The sequence below is a fragment of the Cyrtonyx montezumae genome, unplaced genomic scaffold (assembly GCF_038088225.1).
Source record: "Cyrtonyx montezumae isolate F1298 unplaced genomic scaffold, pur_monq_1.0 scaffold_6, whole genome shotgun sequence".
NCBI lineage: Eukaryota > Metazoa > Chordata > Aves > Galliformes > Odontophoridae > Cyrtonyx > Cyrtonyx montezumae.
Genome location: NW_027072067.1, coordinates 15048034 through 15075601, shown reverse-complemented (window position 1 = coordinate 15075601; position 27568 = coordinate 15048034). Strand labels below are relative to the sequence as shown.

General features: G+C 43.5%; 1 protein-coding gene across 4 annotated transcripts in view; it reads right to left on the bottom strand.

The window, feature by feature from the left end:
• The window catches only part of MITF (melanocyte inducing transcription factor), an 82996-nt gene that overhangs the window by 32551 nt on the left and 22877 nt on the right, over positions 1 to 27568 (bottom strand). For all 4 annotated transcript variants that reach the window (XM_065749561.1, XM_065749562.1, XM_065749563.1 and 1 more), the window contains exon 2: positions 1945 to 2191. In XM_065749561.1, the coding sequence (XP_065605633.1) occupies positions 1945 to 2191 (247 nt within the window). The remainder of the gene's footprint in view (positions 1 to 1944; positions 2192 to 27568) is intronic.

The window sequence follows — 27568 nt, the reverse complement described above, 5'->3', positions numbered from 1 at the left end:
TAACATGATTTGAGTTCTATAAAAATCACCAGAACCATCCACATAAAACAGCGGCTACTTTTGGTGCTATTTGCCTGTGAAGTAACATTCAGAAAGCTCTCTCAAAGAAAAGTGCCTTGCAGATTAACGTTTCTGAAAGACAAAAAGGGCATTTTTACACTCTCTCAATTCTTTAGGGTCACTAAATCCAGACCATCTGGATAATAAAATTACCACATGTAGTTCCCTATTCATCTAATTAAAAATGCTGTTAGGCTCATACAGATAATTCGTCTACAGCTAAAAACAACTGAAGTGTAAAAAGCAGCTCCAGGGAAGTGATGTCAGCAGCACAGCATACTCCAGGCAGAGCTGGCCAGCAGCCTACCGGCACCAAGGAGATCTCCATCTACTGTTAGGCACAACTTTTGAGCCAAGCAGCAAAGCAGTCTCTCTTCTCTTGTGCACAGCAAGAGACCACGAGGACGTGGTTTTGCTCATGTTGCCTGTTACCTATGTAAATGCAGGTGACAGGGAGTCAGAGCCTGTTTTATTCCATCAGGTAGCTCACATATCCCCAACCACTACTTCAATATGCAATTTTCTGTTTCAAAAAAGAATTTGTCGCAAGGCATTACTTTCAATTTACAAACCAAGTAAACATACACTTCCTAGTTTTTCCTTTCTTTGAGGTCAAACACGTTGCCTTTTGGGCCCAAGGAGAGTGCCCAAGAGGTACCTTCCCTCCTGCCAAGTGGAAGAAATGGGGACAGATGCTTCCTCTAGGACCCCAAAAGACAAGGATTCTGGTCTGGATCCTTCCCATCCTTCCCCTTCTGCTTCATGTAAAGAGGTAGCAATAGAATGACAATGTAAATGACTGCTAAGACTTCAAGACATTACACACCCTCCTTAAACGATACAGTATCATCAGGAAGTAAAGGCATTCCTACAAGCTTTCAAAGAGATTTAGAAAAGGAAGAAAAACCTACATTTTGAGACCACCTTGAAACACTGAGCCTGAAATTCTGTTTTAAGCTTAAATCTTCAAATACATACAATGGATATAGAACAGCGATGGGCAAAATACAAGAATGCACTGAACCCAATTAAATTATCGGGTAAGAATATGTTTATTGACTTAAAAAAATTTACTAAATCCCAAACTGTAATAAAAAGATAGAGCAACAATGCAAAGCAAATAGATAACTTTGCAAAACAAATGAACATTTTACTCTCACAAGATATGCCATCATATTTTTCCACCACTTTTTACCCTCTTTTCCTAAGATGTTTTCACAGTGCTAAGCGGACTTACTCTGCGCGTGAAATTATCTCTTTTCTTCTAATTGTTCAAGTTTTCCCTCGAGTAATTAGCAAGCTACATCCCCTTTGACAGGGAGATACTAACAAGCTCCTACAGCTTCCAGTAGGACAAGGAACCCAGAGCTACTAACAGCAAACAAGTCATTTAAGCAAAAAAGGATTACAAAGGCTTGCTGCAAGGGGCTGGAGACTCACCGTATTTCAGATTAAGGCTTTCTGAGGAGCTTCTTTTTTGCAATGAGTTTTGATTTAATTTTCAAAAGTATATGTATGTATTCTTTATTATTTTTTTAAAAGTGAAGTATGGATTTAAATATTTATTTAAAAATTTATTCCTTTTGAAAATCACTCAGTGCCAGAAAGAGCAGGCAATGGCTTCCAATGGGAAAACAACAGAAACTGGAGTTTTGTAACAAACCCTCCTCCTTAAGAACTTGAAGTTTGAAGAAAAAAAGGCCACAAACTAACAAGACTTTCAATCTTGAATATCTTGAACATCAGGACACCAAACCAAGCTGCAAATCAAGCCAAAGAGAAGCTTATTTGCAATATTTTGGTACTGAAAGTACCTCCCCCCACATCCCTATTACATAAAGCACATTTCAGCGAGCGAGAGCAGGGTGCAGGGACCCAACGTACCTTGAGGACCTCCATGGGTACCTGCGTGGCAGGGGGCAGGCTGGTGGGCACGCTGACGTTGATGGCAGGTGTCTGGCTGACAGGAACTCTCTGTTGCATGAACTGGGCTGCTTGCTGCTTCTGCTGCTGCTCCCGACGCTCCTGCTCCTGCATCTGCTCACGCATGAGCTGCTGCCGTAGCAGGATTCGTGAGGTCATGCTGGAGGAGCTTAAGGGAGGCTTGGAAGCGCCAGGATGCTCAGAATTGCTGCAGGAAGAGCAGAGAGACACAGCTCAGCTTCTACCAGTGGCTCCATCGCTCCCAGGCTCAGGGTTTGCAGAACCACAGAGCAGAATCCGAACGGAAATGCCGCACTAAGACGGGAGCGTGGCTGACCTACTGCGGGTACTTAGCAGCCGCATTGTGCTGCCTTAACTTGACTGCAACCAACCACTCCTAAACACCAACATCCAGCTGAAAACATGCCTTCTTATTTCAAGTTTTAAAGTATCCAACCATGAGAAAAACAAAGGTTTTTCAAATGTTTTTATAGGTAGCAACAGGCACTCATATTCACAATTTGTTTAAATAAGTACGCGAAGAATGTATTTTGTTCATTGATGGGTTTAGACAATACTCCAGGTCTAATTGTCCAGAACTGAATAAATAAGTCTGCTTCTTCCATGAAAGCAGCCACCCTTCCCAAAGCCTGCTGACCAGCTGGGTTAACACCCTGCTAACCTGCAATGTTCAAGAGCCATTGACACCAGGCAACACATGCTTACTTCACTGTAAATGCAGGGACATCTGAAACACCCAATCATTTTGTTCACCCTCAGAAGTAAGACTCCATTTATAAGGTATTTCTATAAAGTGGAACTCTTAAGTCAGGAAAACACCAGGCTACACATCCTTTAAGGACTCAGAAGCAGCTATGAATCCATGACTCTGTGGACCAAACAGATACACAGTGTGCCTGGGAAGCCAGTAGGGAAACCCTACCTCTGGCTCCTGAGTTTCAGTGCTACCTGCACAATGCTGCTGGGGCAGCTCAAAGCCCAGCATCCCTCCAGCTCTTGTCTCAGGACCACAGCCACCAAGAGCCTGGCCTACAGGAACACTGCTGGAAGCTTATGTGGTTTGTTTAGGATCAGTGTTGTGTTCATAGTGAAAATGCAAAAGGAGAGTCCGTGCTTACTCTCACCAGAGATCAAACTCTGCTCTTCCAGAGCACAAATTCTGGGGGCAGGGAGGGAGTGGAGGGAGGAGACAGCCTCACTATTTAAGACCTGTCAGGTTGAAACATTCACAGAGACACTGATCCTTTTGATAAAACAAGAAAAAACCTTTGTGGTGAAACTAATGCAGCTGTGGAATAATCGCACTAATTAGCTGCTCAAGACAAGTCAATGACTGTGATACTTGCAAAAACACCACCTTCCCAATTAATACAGAGCATTCTCCCATCAGAACCTTGCAGCTGGTTTCCTGGCTGCTCCGCGTCTCAGTGCACACTTGAGCCACTCAGAGTCTCTATCGAGCTTGGAAACATGCATCTCCCCAACTAGGAGAGTTACAGAGCTCCAAAAAGGTCTCCAAATCATTCTGATCACATACACTCAACCAGTAAAAAAACCAAACACTGTGCCTGCACCCCAGTATGGGTATATTTACGGATTATAAACGTGTAACTGAAGTGCTAACATTTCCTCCCAGCTCCCCAATGGTTTTCCTCACACACTTCATTTTAATGGTCCACTGCTATAGTTAAGCGCCAAAAAAAGGTGCTGAAATGCTACTTTAAAGAAAGGACTCATTCCTCATGTTAAAGAAAAGCTTCTTTTGTCTCAGTTTAAGCAGGCTTCTCATTAGTGTACTATTGGCATTTTTTATGGACACCTAATGCTGCAGATCCTTCCAACATCTTTTGTTCTGAACTGCTTCTCTGCCTAACAAAGCCCAGAGTACTAAAAACCATCTCAGCAGATCCTTCTCGTATCTAAAATTTTAGAGAACATGAGGGATTTCTACTGCATTTCCATCAGTCCCTGTCAGGAGCCTTGCCTCCCTCACATGGTTACTGTGCTCCGCAATCATCTCTACAACTTTCTGCAGGTGATTCAGGGATCCACTGCTGATTCAAAATAATGAACAAAAGTCTGTAACAACTGTCTTTAAAAGAAAAAATAAAATAAAATCCCAGAAGACACTGTTCTGACAAATTCGTCCCCAAAAGATAAACACTTTTCCAGGTTCTACTTTTGCAATTCTGCTCAATATTCTAATTATTCACTGGGAAAATAAAAGTGTGGGTGTCATTAACTAGGTAACACAGGAACAAGCAGTGTACTCTTTAACAATTGCATCACAATAAGAGCGGACACTGTCCAGATGAAGAAGAGACGGATCTTCCATCCAAACCACCAGATCTTGAGGCCAGCTGAGGGGGGAAAAGCAAGCTTGTGAGATTACGGAACGTCCTGTTCAGCCTTAGTGCAAAGCAGAAGCCAGAAAAACCAATGTAGCTTAAGAATGTAGCAAGCTCAGCAGGCACATCACTCCGTTACGAGTGCATGGTGATGCTGCGTGGTACAGAGAGCAATCGAGCTGTTCCAGACATGAATTGCCCTGTGCTGCCAACAGGCACTGCCTGCCAGACAGAATGCTCAGTTCATGAGGAAGATGGACAAACAGAGCAACTCCTGCTGTTCAGATTTCCCATTATTTATCTCCTTAGGAAGCTCTTGGTCTGCGCAGGACACAGCTTTCCTTCTGCTTGCTGCAGTTCAGCAAGAGCAGCACAGAGAAACATGGAAACACAAGTGTTTGAAATTTCCCCTTGGTATTCCATACTCTAAGCCTGTCCCACACAACACTCAGCCTTCATTCCCCACTCCATCCACTCCTCTCAGCTGCATGATGCATCAACTGAATGGAAGGAGGTTGGGGTTTCATCACCATGTACTCTTTGGATAGCAAATAGGAAAAGCTTTGTCAGAAAATCAGTTTTCATAAACCAAAATTCAAGACTGATGTCAAAGGCTTAGTCAAGTGTGCACTGAAAAGCTCCTACTTTGAAAGCTGCTTGACCTTTAAGCTCTGACACATGTGTGGATCAATACTGAGCAAGGAGAGATAACACCACAGTACGATCCAGAGCCCAGACACGAGGATTCAGAGCTCTCTCTCATACGTGAACTGACTCAGTTGGGCATCACACAGTCAGCAGCAGAACCCACACGGGCAATTGATACCCGATGTGATTGAGATACTTCCTGCAAACACAAGTCTATGGATATCATTTAATTGCAATAAATGAAACCAACTCATCCTTTTAATTGACGTATGATTAAACCAGTTATCCATTAGCACCATAATAAGCATAGTGTAATACAGGCAGAGTTATTAGCTATGAATGTCATATACCAAGTCAATTAATCATTAAGTGATAACATTTTAACAAATCTAAATTACATATCCTTTGCATAGATGCCTGGGAAATGTTCGTTACTGTATGCATATATTATAATGCAGATACTTGTTGCATAATAAAACTCAATTGGCCAGATTAAAATCAAGTTTAATTGCTATCAACTCAAGTAATTAAAGAGACCATACATTGTAAAGCCTAATTTATCTTTCCAGATAGGTACTGCATACTTGATTTCTGTCTTTGTGGACAACAAGCCAAGCTAGTCTCCTGTTAAGTCAGTTTTGTTTTCAGATCCTTATATAGGGAACAAATGAGTTCTCTAGTTTACATGAATTACTCGTCTGGTTTACACACAACATTTTGCACTAGCCACATACTTGTTAAGAAATCTGGAACCAGAATTCTGTCTGCCTAAAACCCTTATGTTGGAATAAAGCATTACAACAGTTAAAAATGTATGCTGACTACTCAAACACACAGCTTTTACTCAAACACACAACTTATTCTTATTAAAACAAATTAACTGACACACCTGTTTTCCCATCACTCTCTTGTATTCTAGCAATGGCATGGGATATTTTACTCCAGACAGGATCTGACAAATGAATACCTGAAATGTTTCAGCTGAGCGTGTGCACAGCTGACCTATGTGTCAGATAAGGTGACACTCAGTAGAAGACATTCTGAAGGCACCATGAAATACACCCAGATCTGACTTTTTTTAATGACTTCTCATCTCCAAAATCAGCCAAGAAAAGCAGAAGATTTAGCACCTTCATAAACCCATGGAGCTGCAGCAGCTCTCAGAGATCAGAGCAGAAACAGTATGCAATTTAAACACATTTAATGCCCTATCCTTCCTCCATTCATCATTATTTACAAAGAAAAGTAAGGCATCCACGCTGAAGTATCTGACATCAGCCTAAGATTGGGCTGATCCTTCAAGCAAGCAGATGAAAGCTTCCCAACACAATTCAAACACCCAGCCTGAGCTACGGAAGACACAGCCAGAAGCAACTAATGCAGCTCCCCTTCCAACACTCCTTCTGTTCAATAAGTGCTATCATTTCTCCCAATCCTAGGTTTATCTATACAGATGCCATCTGCAGTCCCTCTAGCAGTAAACACCTCAGGACACAACTGTTAGTATTATATATGTACTAAGCAGCACGTAACCTAACCTGTCAGTCAGCATCATCTGCCACAGAAGTAACATAAATCAGAAGGATATCATATGAGAACAGAATCAAAATTAACACAAGGGGGAGTAAATTAACAAAAAAGTCTCATTTCCTCCATCTTCAGCCAACACAAGGGACTCTAGTGACAGGAAAAGTACCACAGCATTTTCCCTGTAGCACTTTGTACTTCACTGCTACATTTTAATAATTGATTGTGAGTTACAGTGACATTTCATTCAGAAAGCCAATTGGCTGGCACTGAATTAACGTATCAATGCAAAAAAAAAAAAAGTTGGTACTCTTTTTATGTCCTTTGTTGTCAAGGTCAGAGCAGTAAGCCTGACAACTACACAAACAGCACAGAGGCCTTTATCAGCCTTTACAATAAAGCAACAACTATGTTTCAGCCCTCTTTATTAAAGGTTTCTGGATTTGAAGGTTACACGTGTGAAGAGACACACTGCCTGCTTTTGCTCCATCACCAAGACCAATATTTTTCTCTCCCTCCAGTGCTGTTGGACCATGCTCATCCCGGCCCCGTCCACCAACACATTCCCACCTCCATGTAGTCAGTCCAGAGAGGGAAAGCGGTGAAGCCCTCAACTGTCCTCCATGCAGGTCTGTGACCAGGAGCTCGTGGCTGAGTTACACACAGAATTAAGTTTAGCAGATGCACTTATTTTTGCACTAATAAATAAATGAACGCCCACAATCACAGACAATTTAACCCTCTGCCTTTTTAAGTAGCTGCACACCACTTAGTAGTTTTCCATTTTTCTTCCTGCTTTCAAAACACACCTTCACAAGCTGCTGAACATAATGCTTTCTGAACTTAATGAAAACCTCTCTCATGACCCAGCACTGCTCGGTAAATAATTATTAAGCTCTGGAGGTGGCTTTCATGTGAGTGTTGACTTAATAAAATGCCATGAGTTGATCTGCTCGAATGCCTGTTTACTAGGGGACACAGCTTTCAGTACATACAGCTTGGGAACACCAGAGTGAGGAACCAGGCAGACCTAAGGCCCTGGTAACACCAAACCTTGCAACCAAGCACCTTATTGAGGAGATGCTTCAGATGGCCCCAGTGGGCTCCAGGCAGCCCAGGCACTCTTGAGTTGAGTATTGCACAAACAATATTGACTACAGACCTGGGGCAAGGAACAGATGCACCCCACTGAGGCCTGTGGGAAGCTGAAGGAAAAGCCCAGCAGTGCTGTGGGGTCATGCCATGGAGCTGGGGCCTGCACTGCCCTCACACCCACCCCTGGGAGCAGAAGATATGCACTGATGTTGAAAGCACTTATCCCATTCATTAATTAGGAGGAGTGTGATTAGGGCAATAATGCCATCAGAGGGGTGGGTGGGCAAGAGCACAGTTTTCTGAGGATCTTTATCACCAAAAGGGAACAGATAGATGCAAGACAACCTGCTTTCTGGGGGATAACTGCATATCCAAAGTTCACTTTGGTGAAACTGCACCTAGGTTTGGAAGGGACCTTAAAAACCCCCACTGCAGGCAGGACAGCCAACCCCTATTATCAGGCACCAGCTCAGGGTGCCCAGGGCTCCAACCAGCTCAGCCCTGCACACCATCCACAGCTTCCTCAAGCATCCTGTGCCAGCATCTCACCATCTTCCCAGTAAAAAATTTCTTCTGACATCCAATCTAAATTCCCCCTTGTTTAGTTCAAAACCAGTCCCTTCTTGTCCTATCACTTTCTCGAACTTTTGGAGCCATCGCAAATGTAAAAAAGATACTACGGGAAAAAGAAAAAAGTACAATTAAAAAGCAGATTTACCTTTCACTTGAAAGAGGCAATAGTCACCTTGCTAAAGACTTTTTGAGCTATTTCAGATGCTGCTTGCTTTTTATCTGTACTTACCTCTCTAAAGAGCTCTGCATGCATTCACAAAACATTCTACAACAAAAAGCCAGATAGCTTCAACAACCAAAAAGTGATAAAATAAAAAGTGAGGAGATAACACTCCATTAATAACCTTTGTAGTTCTTGATTTCTCAATGCAGAATTTACTTGCTTTTATCTGGGTAAATAGAGAAGATAACAATGTCGCCAAGAGGGAAGATAAAGTACACCAGCACACTTTTTGATATTTTTTAATTACATAGACCCCAAATTTGACTTCACATTCCTTTCTCACTGCATCTAAATTTAGACAGTGACATATCAATCTCACTGTCACAGTTGGCTTACAAGTTTATCCAAAAGACCCACAGAAAATAAAGCTCAGACGTGCTCACAGTTTGTACACCTTGTTCACCTGCTCAGAAACTCTCCAAGCTGAAAACCCAGCAGGCTTCTCAAGGTCTGCAGGAACTCAGTCATTCCCAGTCTGAATCCCTCTGCTCATCCCTGATTTTCTGCTTACTGACCCTGCTTGTCAATGTGCTAGTTAATTCTTTCCAAAGAACGCAGAGGGCAGCCTGAAATCTCATCTCACACAGATGACATCTTCCTTCTGGTATGCTGAACAAACAGGATCTTCAGAAGAAAAAGAGAAAGTGTTTATGGAAGATTTGCCCTAAATGATTAGAAACCCCCAACACTCATAATGAAAACCACAAGGTGAATTTTCAATGCTTGTGACAGGTCTATGATATCAGTGTGTATGACTTGCTCATTACAGCAAATGCAAGAGGAAAAAGCCCTAACACATTACTTGAGAACTCTAGCATTAAAATCACCTTGTTCAGACATTATATAAACTCCCACTTCAATGTGTAGCCACAGGGCTAGCTAGTCATTACAGGACCTGATCAGGGAGTGTGTTTAGCAACTTCTCATTCTAACAAAACGCTCTAGACTGAAGAAACCAATTCCTCAGTGTCCACACGTTTTAAACAAACTTAGTTTCAGAGACTTTAAGCATTATTTATAGTCCTACATTTTTTGACTATTTCTGGAAGAATTACTGGGACAAAGAGGATTATTTTACTGTACAGGCTAAACTACTGAGGGGGAAAAAAAGCCTTCATTCAGCAACATTTTCTTCACTTACCATTTGGATATTTACACTGCAATTGCAATTTGCAATCGCAGGACAGATGTACCACTCCTGCTGCCTTGGGTATTCGTAGCGCAGACAGCAAGGTGGGAAAAGCTCCAGCTGTCCATGTAAGAAAGTAGTAGTGATGTTTACATATGCTAATTGAGGCCAAGTAAAACAACGGTCATTCACTGGAAACAGTGCCAAACTGCACATAACTATTGAAGAGATAGCCTTCAACTCCTCTGTGTAGGTTATTTAATGTGAACAGCAAAATCCCTGATGTGAGGTAATCTCAAATTAAGGCTCCTGGAGAAAGCAGGAGCCAGCAGTCTATCAGCCAAAGCTATAATACTGCCAGGGGATCCAGCAGCATCCTCATTTAGAATCACAATCAGCACGATGTCCCCTGCCCCACAGCACCTCTTCTTCCTCTCTAAGGACCAGCTCCAAGTCTCCTAGCAGAGCAGCCCATTAAATAGCAACCAGAAATGGGATAGGAACAAGTCAAGCACATTAGGAGGCCTCCCTAAGCAAGCTCCCGAACTCCAACCACTCCCAACCACAGCTCAGAGATTTCCCAAAATGGGTATTCTTTCTGCATCCTTACAGCCCTCAAGTGCATGCTATAGGTCATGTCAGTCTCACCTTGGCCTTTGCTCTGCAGCAGGTACAAGACAGCTGGGGAAAGGCAGTGGAAGCGTGGACTAGAGGATCTCTTCATCCACTGCCTAACAACCATAATTCTATTTTCAGTTCATGACATCCAGATGAACCACAGCCTTTAAATCAGTGCTAAAGATGTCTGTGAATGGCTGAACTACTGGGGAATGGGCATCTGCAGGGACTGCTGCAGCAATTCCCCATCATTTTTACTTCTTTAAAAAGGAAAAAAATTCTGTACCTTCTTCCTAGTCAGAAACCGTTCCCCAAGGAGAGGGGAAGGAGACGATTCAGGAATATTCCTTAGAACTTGATAAACATAGCCTGCTGTTACACTGCCTTAATTTCATTTTGGTATCATCCTTCCATTCTGCAACTGACTTACATTGCCCCTAAAAAGAGACATCAGGAAAGATCCTCAGAAACAACTATGCAACCAAATACATTACTGGAAATTAATACAGCTGCAGTCCTAGAAAAAGTTTATAGTAAAACCATTCAGCAGACACTGTGGTTTCCAGTCCCACTGCAACTAAGACACGACATCTGTGTAACATGCTCAGACAGACCTGTTGCATTAATACTGCTACTTACTTTTCCAAACACACTGCAGTCATTGAATTCCTTTTGAAAAAGAGCTGCCAAGACAAAATTATTTACAAGCTTTTTGTTAGGCCTTCTTAATTTCTTCTGCATTGCCAGCAGCACAGCACTTGAATGGCTAGTTCTATTCAAAGATACAGCTATATTTGTTGTGCAGCTACTGCAAACTCCTGAATCATGCCAGCAGAGGTAAGTGCCAGAATATGCTTCGCTGGATATGAAGTTCACATCTGCCTTAGTTACTAGGACAAATTAAAACAAAGGCAGGCACTTAGTTTATAACCAATAAACCCTGCAAAGACTACAATTAATAATGAATTCTTGCTACAGGGTTTTGCTTAATCTGGTGTATTTAGCGCTCATGACCTTGGCAAAGTACCTGTGGGAGAACCCACCAACACCATGCAGCAATCCCCACCTTCTCTTATTTTAGGCTACAGCAGAGGACTACACAACATTGCATCAGTCAACGAGGTTTATAAACCTGCAACTGAGTTACCTGGAAATTATGGACAGTTCTAGAATTGCTTGAGCCCTACAGCCAATGGGATATTGCTGTCCCTAAAAAGCCTCATGCTAACCCCTCTTAGTCTGGACTTGATAGCAGCTGCATGTTCCCACAAAACAAATGCCTGGCAAATCTGCAGCTGCTGACAGCTAAGTGACCCCCCCTCCCCCCAGTTTCTTTAACTCCTTGGTTCAGAAGAGTCAGTACATCTATTTGCTCAATTTAAATATAAATTCAGTAGTTGTCTGATGGCGAGTTGCAAATCTGCATCTAATACAAGGATATCTATCCCATCCTTTTAAAGGCTGCTGCAGAGTCTCATTTAGGAACTACAATTGGTTTTCCAAGTACTCAGGGAGGAAAAAAAAAACCCAGACTATTTTTAGCAACGTCCAGAACAAACAAGATGATCTCTTGTTCTTGTTTTGTCTTTAAAAGCAGACAGTAACATGAGTATAAATGGACAAGGCATTTTATCTACAATTCACTGGATATTTACAATTGTACAAGTCGGGAAGAGTCACAATATATTTTTCATTATAAAGTATTACCTTTATACATTGTTGTACTTCTGCATCTCTTCTCCTTGCCTTCCTTCCCTTGGCAGTTATAGTCTAGCCATGCAACTCCTAACCTTAATAGAAAGAACGTACTTGACTTTGCCTAGAAACGATATCACAGACGACTTCAAATATCATTAAATCCAATTTGAATCTCTTCACACGTCGGGGTATAGAAATACAATTTTACAAAAGGCCTATCTGCTTGCAGAACACCAAAGCTACTCAATTAATGTTTGCACGAAGTGCTTGCAATCCTATTCACAAGCTACCGAGGACCACAGAACCCACATCTGGACTACAAACAGCTATCTTCTGCAGGATTTCTTCTTTCGTTAGCTCCCAGAAGTCTCATTTTATACACTAGATGGAGCTTTGTCCCCTGTTTCCCCCCAGCCTGCCAGCTTGCACTGCTTTATTTGCAGTCTTACGCAGTGTGGATAAAAAGGGTAAAGAGGTAAAGGGTGAAGCACTCTCATCACCCCAAGTAAACAAAGCACACGTAACTGCTTCAGGAGCACCATGGCATCAAGTGAGCATCTGGTCAGCACCCTCCCTGCTCCTACTCTCCCCTCCCCAGTTTGAACATCGTTTAGTCATTTTACAGAGAATAAACTATTCTAACAACTCTAAGTGCAACCTTGCCACAGCTCCCATCACCCACGAAGCACTACCTCAAGTTCTCACCTGAACATTAAAGTGACCTTGCTGTTGTCTCTCCCCTTATGAAGGAGCAGTGTTTTAACTCCTTACCAAATTATAAACCTGAATTACTCTCTGGCTTTCCTGGATCTTCCTTTTTATTCCCACTTATTTTCTTCTAAATAATATTCCTATTATATATACGTAAGTATACAAATTAAAGCTTTCTTTAAAGCTCTACTATCTCTTCACTAGTAACCTCAGCCATCTGTACCTAATGCCACTTCTAAGGCTCCAGCCTTGGATCCCTAAAGTGTCAATCAGAGCAAAACTCCCCTTAACTTACATCTTAGATATCTGAAACATTTGGTCAGGAGCAACAGGTAATCCTGTGCAAACCCCACTACACACTTTAATAGGAAAAAGCAGTGTGAGAAAGCTAGCCTTCCCACTTTATAGTGGGAAGATAAAGAAACGTTTGGCATTTTAATCTCACAAAACGGAGAGGTTGACAGGGATGAGTGTTGCTGTCTATAAATACCACAGAGAAACAAACACCCAGAAATGAACAACCTTGGCTTTTCCCCAAGTGATATAAACCAGCTATGAGCAGGATTAAATTAGTACCAGTTATATTCTGAGAAGTCCACTCCTGAAACAGTTTCCAACTGGAGGACTAACGAAGGAACAACAAGCATCGCTTCAGAGACTCACTGCAGAACGAGGCAGCCAGTAACCAACTACGGGCCATAGAAGATTGCCCTCCAGCCACAGGCCATAATGGGACAGACAGCACAGAGCACACTAGCAGAGCAGCAGTGCTGGAATTTAGCACTGTATTAAACGGTAGCCTTTACAAATACATCAGCACAGCCAAATGCTGTATTTCTGGAAGTTAAGCAGGCTTCTGATCAGCTTGCACCAAGATAAAGATGTTCTCCTAGAGAAATACTCCACACTTGACATGCTGGATGGGCTGGAAAGCAAGTGTCAGCAGTCCTCATGCTGCAATTTCTTGGAAGCATCCTCTTCACTCTTGCCACCAGCTTTGGGACTGCCTGCATCCTTCCATGTGCTGACCCAGCTGAGTGAGCCACAGTTCAGGAGTGGGGTACTGCAGCAGTAAATAATGCCTCAAAAACGTGATCCCCCTTTTTTGTCTCATGTGGAAACTTGAATGCCTACGTCACTGCTTTGCAAACAAGTGCCTGCAGTTCAGCTGACTGCCCCTTCTGAGGCTAGGCAAAAAGCATAAGCCAATTTCTGCCCCAAACCACACGGAGGGTTGAGCAGCACTGCCTTAAATTGGTGCAGCCATACATTCAAAGTAACTAAGTCAAAGAGTAAGATCAGCTTCAAGTACAAACACAGAAAAAAGGTCTGAAAATAGGCTCCAAATAATGGTCATTTCTTGCCATGTAAAGATCCCAAGTCAGTATTTCTTAAATATGCAAAAAGCCCCAGCAAAGGGTACAAGTGACTGATGCCAGAGTGCACAAAGCAAACTAGAGTTAGAAAAGTGTGGGAGCAGGTGATGAAAACCTGAAGCTGTTATTCATTAACGTTGATACTAGCTGTCTCAGTCCCTATTTTCTTTCTGTCAGCCCCACCACATTACCCCATTTAACTGGCCTGCCGAGTCAGCTCCATAAAGCTTTCCCTAAATCAAACATTCACACAGGTCACCTGTTATTTTAGCAGAGGTCTGTTGTTTTTTTTTTTTAACCTGACAAAAGCACACCAACCATACTTTGTTCTCCTTGAGGCCTCCCCGGTTTCCACACAATGGCCAGCTCAGGGGCACCTCTAGCAGCAGGTTGGGCAACTACAAATCAGCCACATGTTTTTTAAAAAGTCAACGTGTTTATGGCACGCATACAACTTACAGTTGATTCTGGTAGAGGGAGAAAGCTCTCGTTTCTTCCTAGGAAGTTAGCTTTGCAAAGAGAACTAAAAGTCAGCCTGCCTTCAAGAGTCTTACCACACCCCTTCATTTGCCATTCCACATCACCACAAAAAACCCAAATCCTTGGCATCTCCTTTCTGTTTGACATACCAGGTTTGCAATCCAAGATCTGAAGTGAAGTTCAGAAGTAGAACAGAATGAACAACTCCACTGACCGCATTATTTCTAGTCTGGGAACAAAGAACCTCAGCCTCCAATGCTTTTTTAATACAGCCCAAATTATTCTTGGATTTCATTCTCTCCCCCCCCTTCAGAAGTATATAAAACCAAAGTACACGGCCTGAATAACACCCTCCTGTCTGGCAGAGCAAGCACTTTCTTAGAACACTGACTTTAGTTCAAGCTGAGGATCCTCAAAATATACTGCATTAAAAAAATAAAATTTGATGTTCTTCTATTAAGTCTAGATACGAGTTGCTTGAAACTGTCCTTTAGCATATGAATGTTCAAACTAAACAGCACATTAAATCTTTCCAGAGTGAGTCAAAAATTCCCCTGAAACAAGAGTAAAAATGCCCAAGGCAGAAGTCAGCTTTCACCACACACCTCTGCAGAACCATCACAATGAAGCATTATCAAGCACCTGCAAGGGTAGCATTCAAGACTGATTCCAGGTACCTTACCATCAATAAAACCATACTATAGCATTCAAGACTGATTCCAGGTACCTTACCATCAATAAAACCATACTACAGCTATTACATCAGATAAGTTGGATCCTTACTTAAGGAAAACCTCAATATAACACTAGGGCAAACGGCAATAAAAGGCTGAAATGGTAATGAATGAAGATCACAGTGCGAGGGGCTGGAAAGCTCTTTCCCTGCCCATGTAAGCTCCAGACTGCAGGCAGTAGGAATGCTTCCCACCTGAAGGGCACAGCAATCATGCTCCAGAAAACTTAAGAAATCACTTTGGTTTTACACGGGCCTATATGCACTCAATTCAGTTGCAGCTGCTTCAGAACATGAGATTTCTAACCAGTTTATCATTTTCTCATTTCACTGTTCAACGGTGGCATCATTTCATATGGAGTTGGAGTACTGCCCTTCAAGAAGCAATACCCAAGAGCTTCTCTGCAATCATGCCTTCCATCACCTCTAGAAAACAAAACAAACCCTCCACTTCCTCCCAGAAACAAGAATTTGGGAGATAACTGTGAAGCACTCTAGACTTAGGTTCGTACACATCATTTTCATTCTGAATTAAAAGCAGTCAAACTCCTCGGAACTTAAGTCAAACACACAAAGACAAGGTAACAGCCATTTAACACTGCTACATCAGATACTTTCCCCATTTCAATTACAAAGGTGGCTGTAACTGTTCCTAATGGAGCTGGGGACCTTCGGATGCACGGGAAGAAAAGGAAGTTGTGCTCTCAAAATCTTTTGTGTAAAAGAAGAAAAGGAAGAATGAAAGGAAAAAAAAAAACAACTGAACAGATTAAGAAAATCCTCCTAAAGATCACAAAGGCCTGCTAAACACTCTGTAAATACACCACCAAGCCTAACATTCTTCCCCCTCTATCAGTCTACTCCCCAAAATCTTGTCACCTGGAAGCAAAATATGATTTCATGCAGCCACGAGAAAAAACGTGTTTTTTGAATAAATATTCTGGAGGGGGGAAAAAAAAGCACAAAAAAGACATTTAAATTTTTAATAAAAATAAAACATAAGAGTTACTTAAATTACTTAATCTGTCCTCTTACATGACAGTTAAGAAACAAAGAAACAGATAAGACCTTTTATTCAGCTATCATGCTAGATTTCAAGTTTCTGTAAGCAGCCTGATAAAGCAGCTCAGTTACTCTCCCCTTGCTTATCTGTGATCTAAAACCATTGACAATATCATCTCAGACACCAGAAAAACACTTGGAACTTCCTGTGCCACTGCTCCAAGAGTTACTGGGAAAAGTTTATATCCCTTCTTCAAGATATACTTCTCAAGGGATTTGCCCAAGCAACCTGAGGATCTAAAGTCAGGTTGCAAGAGTAGAATTTTAACTGATGAAGGACTGGGAAAACATTTATTAAACAGCAAACTTACAGCAAGCATTTAATTACAATGCTGAACTCAAGCTGACTTCAGTACATCATAACCAAGTAACTGGGGATGTCCCAAACCTGGGAGAAATCAGCAGGCTTATTTCCTCCTTCTTCCCACATTTTCAGCTGCAAACACACCTGCTCTCAGTACATCTGAGAAAACTGCGCTGAGCAATCACAAAGCAAAGTGAACCCCCAGCACAGGCAGAATCAGCCCTGCAGCTCACAGCACGCACCATGGAACCAAAGAGCTGAACATTAAAGCACAAGAAAAGGTTGTGTGCACGCTTGTTAGGCTTCTGCACAGAAGAAACAAAGCAAGGAGCAAGGAAACATTCACCAAGGTCTGGTTTTTGTTGGTTTCGGTGCTTTTATGTCAGATAATTTTTTAATTTTTTTCTGATCTGATCCGAGTACAGAGTTTGAAATCACACAAACGGAGCGGACTCCAGCTCTTTCTATACTGCAAGCAAACTGTGGGAGCTCAGATGCAAACCCAACGGCGTGCTGGAGCCAGGAGCCAGGAGCAGCACCTCACTGTACAACACTGAAGCTCAGAAAAGACAAATGACCAAGAACTTACCAGGCGAGTTCATCCTTTTACACTACAATCCAGCACAGCAGGGGCTGGTGGGGGGCTGATGTGCTGCTGGTGGCCACCAAAGCAAAGAGCTGTGTCGAGAGCTGCCAGTAAGCTCTCAGACCTAGCTGTGCTCCTACTGCTAGCACTCACCCCACCGCCCTGCTGCTACCTCCGTCTGCCTGCACTACAAGACTTCTGCAAATGAAAACAGATGAGTAAGTGCTGCTGCTATAGCAAACTTCCATGCCCATGGTCACTAATAATAGCTTTGTTCCTTTTATTCACTAAACTAAAACGAAAAGAAGTTTAAATGCTTGTAGGCTGAAGGTTTTCCCATATAAGCTTAGCACAGAACCCTCAAACCCTGTGGGTATGAGCACAGCATGGACAATATCATGCTCACCAAAAGGCAAAATAAAAAAGGAAGAAAATAGTCAGATTTTGTGCTTATAAAATGCCATTACATAGGGAGTTTCAGGTTGTTGGTTTCTTTTTTCCCATAGAAAACTAAACAGATATTCATGCTTCACAAGAAGCCCCAGTGGTAAGAATGAAGAAACCCAGGAGAGCGAGTAACAGCAAAAACCCTTCGTTTGTGCAAATGCTAAACTTTTTCTCCTGAGAAATCAGTTAAAGGAGAAGTAACCATCTTGCAAATCATTTCTGCTATCAGAAAGCCTTTTTTTCTGCAGCCCCCTGCCACAGGATCAGTTCCCTGGCTGTAGCAGCAGCCCCAAGGCAGCACTGCACCCAGCTTCATGCTGCTGTGCAGCTGCTCAGTGCTGCTAAGCACTCCAAAATCAGGCCTGAGTGCTTCCACACAGAAAAGCATCCTGAAGCTTCTCTTCTTCCCCTCCCCACACATACACCCGCAATAGATCAATTCCTACTATTGGTTGGCTGTCACTGAGCATCACACAGTGAATGAATTTCTTTTTATTTCTTTTTTTTATACAGGAAACAACAAAAACAGAGGCAGCAAAAGCATTTGCTTGTTCCTGTGAGAGCCCTTTCTCTTTTTTTTTTTTAAGTTTATTTGAACAGCATCACCATGAAAGAGCTTACAACAATGCCTGTTACAAAATAGGAAGTTCAATTGTTAGGCAAGCTTTGCCTGCATAACTCCACCAGCCTAGAGAGGATATGACAGGCACATCCAGGACAAAGGGCTACACTCAGTCACCCCACACATCACTTTCAGGCCTGGGTTTCGGCAACCGAAGTCTGCTTGTCTGCTTCCAGCTGTTAAAAGTGGTCTTCAAACACCACCAACGTGACTTAAGTTATGATTTAAGTTGTGAGTTTCAAAGGGAAAGAACTTCCCCAAGCCTGCAGAGATCCCTAGAAGCAGCTCTGGAGAGAGGTACTTCAAACCACGTTATCCATGGCAGAGCCCAGGCAGCCTTTCACTGCAACAATCCTGCTGGAACCACGGCAATCTGGGCTGAGCATGGCTCTCAGAACTACTCCAGCAGATAAAAGCAACACAAGTGGCTGAACAACTGCAATCCGGGAACCTGCAAGTGAATCATTAACGAGCACTGATGTCTCCATTACTCACTGTGGATATAGAGTTACTGTGAGTAAGATTTCTTTCTAAAAAAAAAAAAAAAATACCACCAGAAGAGACAGCAAACATGAGTACGAACAGATTCATGCAAACCCAAAGCGATGTGAGGAGGGAAGAGGAGGGCACAGCCACCACACCCGGGGCCACGCAGGGAGTGATGCTCGCTGGCTTTGCCCCCACCAGAAATGATTAACTCGCCCACAAATGTTGGACAGCTGCCAGAGAAGCGGCACAGATCCATCATACCCAACAGCCCCACAGTAACAGTGTGACCTTTCCGCGAGGGTCTCCATGCCCCTTCACCCATTTTCTATGAGAAATGCTCCCAGGGCTTTTTCTCCATGCGCTTGCTGCCCGTGTCACTGAATGCAAGCAACAGAACCGAGCCAACACCCCCCAACCAAGCTGCAGGTATGGCTTGTGCATAAATGCTTCACTGGAACCAATCACTGCCAGCACAGGTAGCACCGAGCACAGCTTTGGTCCAGCAGCTGCCATTTATTCCCAGCAGCACCTCTTCATCAGGGAAACAACAGGAGAAAGCCATTCATTTCACCAGGGCGGTTTACAAGGCATCCACGAGGAAAAGTTTGTGCAACAGGAAATAAAGCAGGTTTAGTGAACTGTCACCCAATGAACAGGTGGCATGGGTTTGCTAATACAGGTCGAAATTAATTATTTTCACAAACACATCAACTGGGGCAGAAAATGACCCGGTGAGCAAAGCAAGCAAAGCAAAGCAAATAAGGCAGCAGAAGCTGGGGCTGCAGTCTCAGACTGCTCACACTGAGAGCACTTAGGTTAGAGATTAGGGCTGAGGAATAAGAACTCATTAGCTCTTCTCCAGGGTTCACGATTTGCATCTGACAAAACACACAATTCAGTGCTTCCAAGCTTAACAAAAATTCCAGCAGGGTCATGGAAGATGCTATTTATAGCTGCCTTAATCTCTGTGTGCTCAAACACAGCTGAAGTGCGTACACATATTTTGTGAGCACTTAAGACAAAAAAAAAAATCTTTGTTCTTGAAAACTTAATCAGCCCCAAGTTCTAAAAACATAAACGTTTTCATCACAGTGTTAGCTGCTTCTCACTGAGCTGCAAAGAAAAACAGCCTATAGCTTTTCCAACCAAAATTGTTACCGGAAAAAATGGGTCCTGGAAAACATTCAGTGACAAAATTGAGAAGTAAGAATGCGGAAAGTCGCACGGCAATTAATTCTGTCAGTAGGTAGCCAACTCTTTTGGCACGTATCAGTGTAACTGAGGCACTCTGAAATCTTGCACATCCAGGCCTGGGTGCTGCCTGTGAACTGCCCAGTCCTCTGTGAGTTGGGGAGCAATCGCCCCATGGCCCTGCTCTGTGAGCTCACTGTTCAGACATCACCTTCTGCCCTGGGAAGGTGCCCAAGTGCAGAAGACCACAAGACTATTAAGGCTGGAAAAGACAACTAAGATCCCCACGGCCAACCAGAACCCACCCCCACCACACCCACTGTCCACGTCCCTCAGTGCCACTTCTCCATGAGACTCAGACACCTCCAGAGGGGTCCCCACCACCTCCCCAGGCAGCCTATGCCAATGCCTCGCCATTCTTATAGATTCATAGATACATTAGGTTGGAAAGGACCTACAAGATCATCTGGTCCAAACATCCTCCTATCACCATCCCTACCCACTAAACTACTAAATCAAATCCTTTAGCACCTCATCTAAATGCTTCTTGAATAGATGAGAACTTCTTTCTGCTGAGAACTTTTTCCTGTGCACAGAACTGATGCAGCAGTCAGTCTACCTGCCATAAGAGTCTACACTTGGCACAGAAACACTGAAGCTTAGCCTTAATCCGAGTTAGAAAAGTTTCATCCATGGCAAAAGGAATGAAAAACAACGTAGCACAGGAGTTGCATCACCCCCTGGGAGATACACAAAAACATTCATGGCTGCAACAAGACTCGCTGATGGACAATAGGTGACCCAAGAGTTAGCACTACCCATACTGCACACAGGCCATCTACTCATGGGGTCTTCGCTATTACATTTTCATTACTCCTTGTACCTAAGTTTGTCTGTTGAACTACTGCATCTTTTAGACTTTCAGTGGTTGAAGGATGCTGCTGTCTAAACACTTTTAATGAAATTAAATGGAGAAGTCATCTCAACTACTAGTACTATTGACAACCACCAAGGCCCAGATGGACAGGCTGAACAGAACAGACAGCAGCTCATACTGACTGCCTCCTTCAAACACCAACAGACCAGATCTGAGCATTAGGGCATGGCAGGCTGCTGGGACCCCCCAAAAAAACCCAAAATAAATTTCTAGTGAGTCAGCTCTCAGCATTTTTCTGGCTCAAATGCAACACACACACACAAGTCCTTTAGCATGCTGATACTCTGCATCAGTGCCACTGCTGAAGTTCACTGTTTCATTAACCCTAAGCAAGTTTAAGAAAAAAAAAATCATAGGTTGCAAGAGCATGGCAGAGAGTCTTCCTTAACAAACACTTCTACCAGTGAGCGTTCTACATCATCAACACACTGCTTTTCAGGCTTTGAGTTAACTGCTACTCAGCACTGAAATCAGAAGTACTTCACCAATATACATACACTGGAACGATCAAGCAGAATTGATCAGAATCCCCTCGTTCATTTCTTTAAGTGCTATAAATCTTCCATCAGTCATAACTCATAACCAGCGGTCACTTCTCGTAGGGCACGCCTCAAGGAAACTTGATGTACATCCAAACTTCTGCAAGGTTGCTCCTTTCTGGTGGATGCATCTTTCATTTTCCCCTAAGAGTGCAAATCATGTTCTGGAAAGGCTACAGCATGCCAGGGATGCTTAAAATAGAAAGGCTGCAGTTAGTGATACTGCAAACACAAATACAGCAGCCGGTGTGCGGCGGGAGGCACAGCAGCAGTAGTGGTCATCCAACGCTGCCAGCAAGCTCCCAGCAGCTCCCTGAATGCAAGCAGGGAACGGGAACAGCCATCTAACAGTCTGCATCTGCACAATACCAATGAAATGAGTTGTGACAAATTCACAGCACCATCCTAATCCTCCGGCTGTAACGTTGCTAAATTTAGGCGTTTCAGCGCAGGAAGGGAGGTAGAAGAGCTGCAAAACTGCTTTAGTAAGGCAACAGTTAGAGTCAAGTACAAGAACTGTGCAATTGTGACCTTTCTCTACAAAAAGTGCATGTGCAGCTCAGACATGCACAGCCACCACTTTTGTATGAACGGGGAAAAGCACAGCCTTCCTCTAATGAGACCTTAGAGGAGGGTATAAACAGAACCGAGAGCCTCAGAGCAAAAAGCTGGGTGAAGAGAGGCTACAGCTCTCAGAGTTCAAACGTTGAAGTCTGCTTAAAAATACTAGATGTCAAAGTTATCAAAGCACGCCAGTCAGAACTGTGCCCAAGTCTAATGTAATGTCATGTTTATTTCTGTCCCTGACTCCAGCTATGTTTGTGCTCCTTGCAGCATTTTCAGGGAAACAAACAAACACACAGCAGGGACCGGAGCAGAGGGTGCATCAGACAATTTCAGAGCCCAGCCCTGGTGCACCACTGAGTTAGTAAGCAATTCCAGGTCAACACAGACCAAAGTATGTACTGAGAAATCCTCTTTTTAAGCATTTTTTAATTACTGTTCCTGTGAGACAAAAACCAAGCAGTATCTCATGCACTTAGAATAATTTAGCAAGCCTCATTTAGAAAACCAGAAGAAAAAAAAAAACCCTTCACCTACAAGGTGACTAAGGGCTCAGCTATGCAGTCACCCTGCCAGCAGCCAGGGGCACTTGAGCCCAGCATCCATCTGGCAGTGTCATTCAAGCCACCGGGTCTGCAGCTCCGTGTCTTGACTGCAAGTCTTCCCAAACTCCCGAGGACAACATTCTCATCTCTCTGGTTACTGTTCAGCACATCAGTGACTGAGGGAGATACTGCTGTCCTGGCACTTCCCTCTCATTTCAACAGCACTGCTGCTGGCTAGAATGCCAGTATTAATTACAAGTTAAAAAACAAAGTTAATCAGACTTAGGACAGAACCAACAAATAACGTCTGAATTTCAGAAGGTTAAGAACAGACAATTGCCATTAGCTGCTCGATCTCTGCTCAGCACACACCGCCATTCCAAGCACTTAACTCCCAGCATCCTTCTTGCAAACTACACACACTTCAAACTAAAAGAGCATTCACCATGACATTAATGAGGGCTTCAACTTCAGGTGGAAACCAAGTTGAACTCCTTGGTCAAGACAGCAGAGCTTGCTCTCCAAGGACACCTACTCCCATGCCAATGGGAGCCTTCCAGCAGTAGCTCAGTCTGGGGCAAGGCTGCAGCATAGTTCTGGTGCTCACAAGTGGATGATCCAGTCCAGAGCAAGATGCCTTCAGGCAGGCAAGGTCAAACCCAGAGTGCATCCGCTCAGTTCTTCATAGCAACACAGAAGTAGCATGCTGCTGAAGTTGGTTTCATCTTAAATAGACCACAAACTAGTGAAGAAATGAACCCTATACAAATCATGTGTCTTATTTCATAGTCTTATCAGGAAAAAGTAAGCCCACCCTCCTGTCTTCCACTCTTCTGCTCTTCCAGCTCTGTGTTCCTGTCCCCCCAAAAGCTGAGGATGGCAGGCTGCAGGCAACATGGGATGGATGTGGGTATTCACCTAGAACTGCTTCAAGTGTTTGGGGGTCAGAACGCAATGCCTAAAAGCAGGCAGCCCTTGTTCAACCTCAACAGTATTCAGCTCATCTCCACCGTCCCTAAACACAAAAGAAATCAGGGCAGATGACCACGGGACGCATCCACAAAGCACTTCCTAAGAGCAGCTGATGAATAAGTCCACTCAACTGAAGCATCAGAAGTTATATTCTTGCAATAACACAGAGCAATGTTCTCACAGCCCCGATAATCACAGGATATGAGCAATCCAAAAGACTGTTTCTTTAGATCAACAGAAATACTTTGGGGAGTGTCTAGGGGCAAAGGAGGCAGCAAATTCTTCCTTTGGCCCACAGGTACAACCCTCCATGTTCCAGAATACCCTTTTCATCTTGGTATTTCTCACAGAAGACAGAAACAGAGCACGGAGAAGGAGAGGATCATGAGAAACATTATTTCTCCATCACAAACTCAGCACAGTCATATTCCAGGCCTACCACCCCTGGCATCTACTTGTTCATATTACTAAAATAATTCTACCTGAAAATGCTTGTTCAATGGAAGACCAAATCTACAATGCCATTAAGCATGCTGCTGTTCTCCAACAGATGGATCAGTATGAGCAACACCAAGATTTCTCACCTGCCATTGGCTGTGTAAACCAAGACAGAAGCTGCTCTTGTGGAACAACTGAACTCTCATTAAAAACTAATAATTTAGCCATAAAAATGTTAACTGAGGCCTTTTAAGTATATTTTACAGAAGTCCAGTTTCTAGATACAAAACCATTGCTTAAATCTGATTACTGGGGGGGGGGGGGGGGAGGAAAGGGAGGAATATTATGAATCATTTGTAGAATAAAAAATCCTAAATCCATCAAGCTCACAATCCAGATGACAAGTTGTCCTTAATTGTATGATGGGAACATGGTTACATGAAGTTACTACATCTGAATACCTCCCCTTCCTAGGGCAAAGGCATATCAAGGCTTTAGGAGCACCCATGTCTTCATGCTGAATGCTAGGATAAAGAGCAAAAATGAACAACAAAAAAAAGAAAGGAGCAGGAAGGTCAGAACACTCTTTACTTCTCCCCCCCAAAAATGAAAAGCAAATTTATGTCTTGCTATAAACAAACACACTACCATGCTAGTCTAGTCCCCAAACTGGTCAGTTTATGAAGCCTTTACAGCTTCCATTTGGGACGCTGACAGAAAGTCCTCGACACAGAAGCTAGGGTATCACCACCCTGTGACCTGCATTTGCAACTATTGCTACCACTCTTCTGCCTTACTTTCCCATCCACAGGGACCACAAAAGAAAGCACTTCTCAGTGCTCACTCCATGTACAGGTAATACAGGAACATCTTTCCCCAGGTATCCTGCAAATAAGCAGGGCTGTTTGTGCTGCCTGCTCTGACTCCCCAGCCCCACTGCTCCAGCTCAGCTTTTCCTACCCACCAAAGCACATCACTGCTGGTAAGCCTAAGGACCTGCTTACTGGTAATGGTATTGCACTGCAGGCCCAAGTAATCTCTGTGCAGGGGAAGGGCTGTTTATGTTCTGCAATATTTTGTAATAGCACCTCACAGAAGCTCACAGGAGAGTTTTGCTTGGTGACTCTAATAATAGATGAAATAACAACAGGACTTGGCAAGGACATGGGCTCTGTTCCTGATGGCTGCCATTCCATATTACCTGAGGGTTAGTGCTCCTTTTTGCTGCTTCTGTTTCCACATTTACAAATCAGGAATAAAGTGATAAAGGCACTTTTTGAATAAGAAAACACAGCCACTGTTGTCCAAGCACAAACAACGGTCCCTGTTCTAAAGAAAATGGAAAGGGGCCAACTATTTGGATATATAAACCAAGCATAGCTTCACTGAGAGTACGAAGTCTGGTGTGAAGTACGTGGCAGGCTCAGGGTGCTCCAGCAGCACTGGCATTAAGAACAACACAGAACCATGCACACAGCCCCCCAGCTTGCCCCTGCCTCCCTCCCAGCAGCATCTCCACACGCTCAGCATTTCACTGCACAAGCTGCTAAGCAGTAGATGAGCTTAAGCTCCAGACTATGAGGCAAAATAATTACAGCGAGTACTGGGGATGCTGGAAGATCTGCTTTCTTATTCACAGCGTGTAATATTTGCCTCTGCAGCTTTCCCTCTGCTGCTTGCCCAGCTGCAAACCGAAACCAGTTAAGTAACAGTACCGCTCACCCTTGATGAGGCAGAGTTTCTAATGAGGGACTTCCCAAGAAAATAACACTCAGACTTTCTGACTAATAATTATTCATACATGTTATAAATAAACACAGCTCCTAATAATGTTAATTAGCCAGTTTCCACCAAGAAGTTCTGTTCTCCTGAAGCACTAACACTGCAAAAAGAAACTGCACATCATTCCTTACAGAGATGGAAGAGTTGGAGAGAGCAGCCTAAGCCAAAGTAGATTTGCAGGAGGTCTCTTATTAGAGCTTTTTTCTGTCATACTCAGTCAGAAATTCTTACCATAGAGCTCTTCTTTCCTTGGAAGGAAAGAGGAATACTCAGCTTCACCTTTTCCATACTAAAATTAGTGGTAAATTCATTATGATGCAACAAGATCAACAGACAGAAGAAGAGCTTTTACAAAGCTTTCTTCAGTTTTGGAGCTGACAATCTTTTCACGCTTTCTCCTTACACTCTACATCACAGAGCCCACCCTCTGTTTTCTGTCAGTGCAATGCTTTCTGCTGCAACAAGTCCAGGAGCAACTCTGCTTGCCAATTTACCCTCCTTGCTGGCAAGCTGAAGTCCCTGAAGGAAAGAAGAGAAGACTGAGGAGATGCTCTGAAGAGAAAGAGCAACGCAAAGGTACTGAAGGGATGGAGAGGAAGGCAGCAGTGCTAGAAGAGCAGGCAAAGTAGGCAGAGGCAGGAAGAGGCACCTGTCTGAAGGCTTCATGAGATGACTCACCCATGTCTCTGCTGTTCTCTCCAGCTAAGCCCAGCGCTGGATCAGAGGGCAGCGCTGCACATCAGGAAGAAAGGGTGGAGCTGAGAGAGCATTTCCTGGGCAATCACAGCTATCCACGGCCTGTTTGTCTGCCCCGCACAAATTACAGGAGCATCTCCACTGCTCAAACAATACAGCATGCAACACCCTGAGAGTTGCTCCTGCAGCCCTCCGTTGCCAGGATGAAAGAGGTTAGCGAGGTAAGAGCTGGAGTAGGAGGCATCCACTGGAGAACACTGTGGGTTCATTCAACTAAGAAATGGTGTTCTTGTATACCACTAAGACAGCCCTAAAACAGGGCAGCAATTCGCTGTCAGCCTCACAGCTCACAGCACAGTTCATTAACACAACCATTTTTAAACACTCGTGAGGATAAAGATGATGAAACAGCACTCTGTTGGACAGGGTGGGCGAGCACACAGCAAAAGCTTCAGGAAGGAGCCACAGAAGTGCTGTAAAGGGAGATGGATTTGGTACAGTGACCTCAGAAGGTGGGTAGGGAAGAAGGTGAAAGGCATGTCTAGAGCTGCGGCAGCCAGCTAACTTCAAGCAAGAATCCCTTCAGGACAGAACAACAAGCACAGGGAGCCCATGGTTGCAAAAAAGGGATGTCACAGAATAAATCCTCCAGGCTACAGATATATCTGACATACTCAATAACCCTATTAGAAAGGGCAAAGGCCCATAAACAGCAGCGAGGGGGACTATGATAGCACAAGGAGGTTAAGTGTAGACTCACCTTGACATCAGTTCTCACCCAGTTCCTCAAACCTGCATCAGATCCCCTCAGCCAATGCTCTCCTGTGACCAGACTGCTTGCTGCTGCCCTGCCTCGCTCCCTCTGAAGCACGGCTCCCATTACTGTGCTGCCTTCTCCCATGTATCCAACCAATACCTTCACACTGTGCGCTGTTCACCTTTCTCATCCTCTTTTCATCCTCATAGCAGAGCTATTACTTACAACACTCCTAATCACGTTTAATTGGGGTATGTTATAATATGTTATATGTAAGAGATCTATAATCTCCAAAGCATCTTCCAAACAAACTACAGCAGATTTCGCCCTCTGCTCAGGGCACTTGGCATGAATACAGCAGCAGACATTACACCAAGTGGCCTTTTTGTTTCCATTCCTTGAGTCACAGCACTGTTCATCAGTGATGGATTTCACGCCTATCTGGGATGAATGAGCTTTCCTCAATATTTGTGA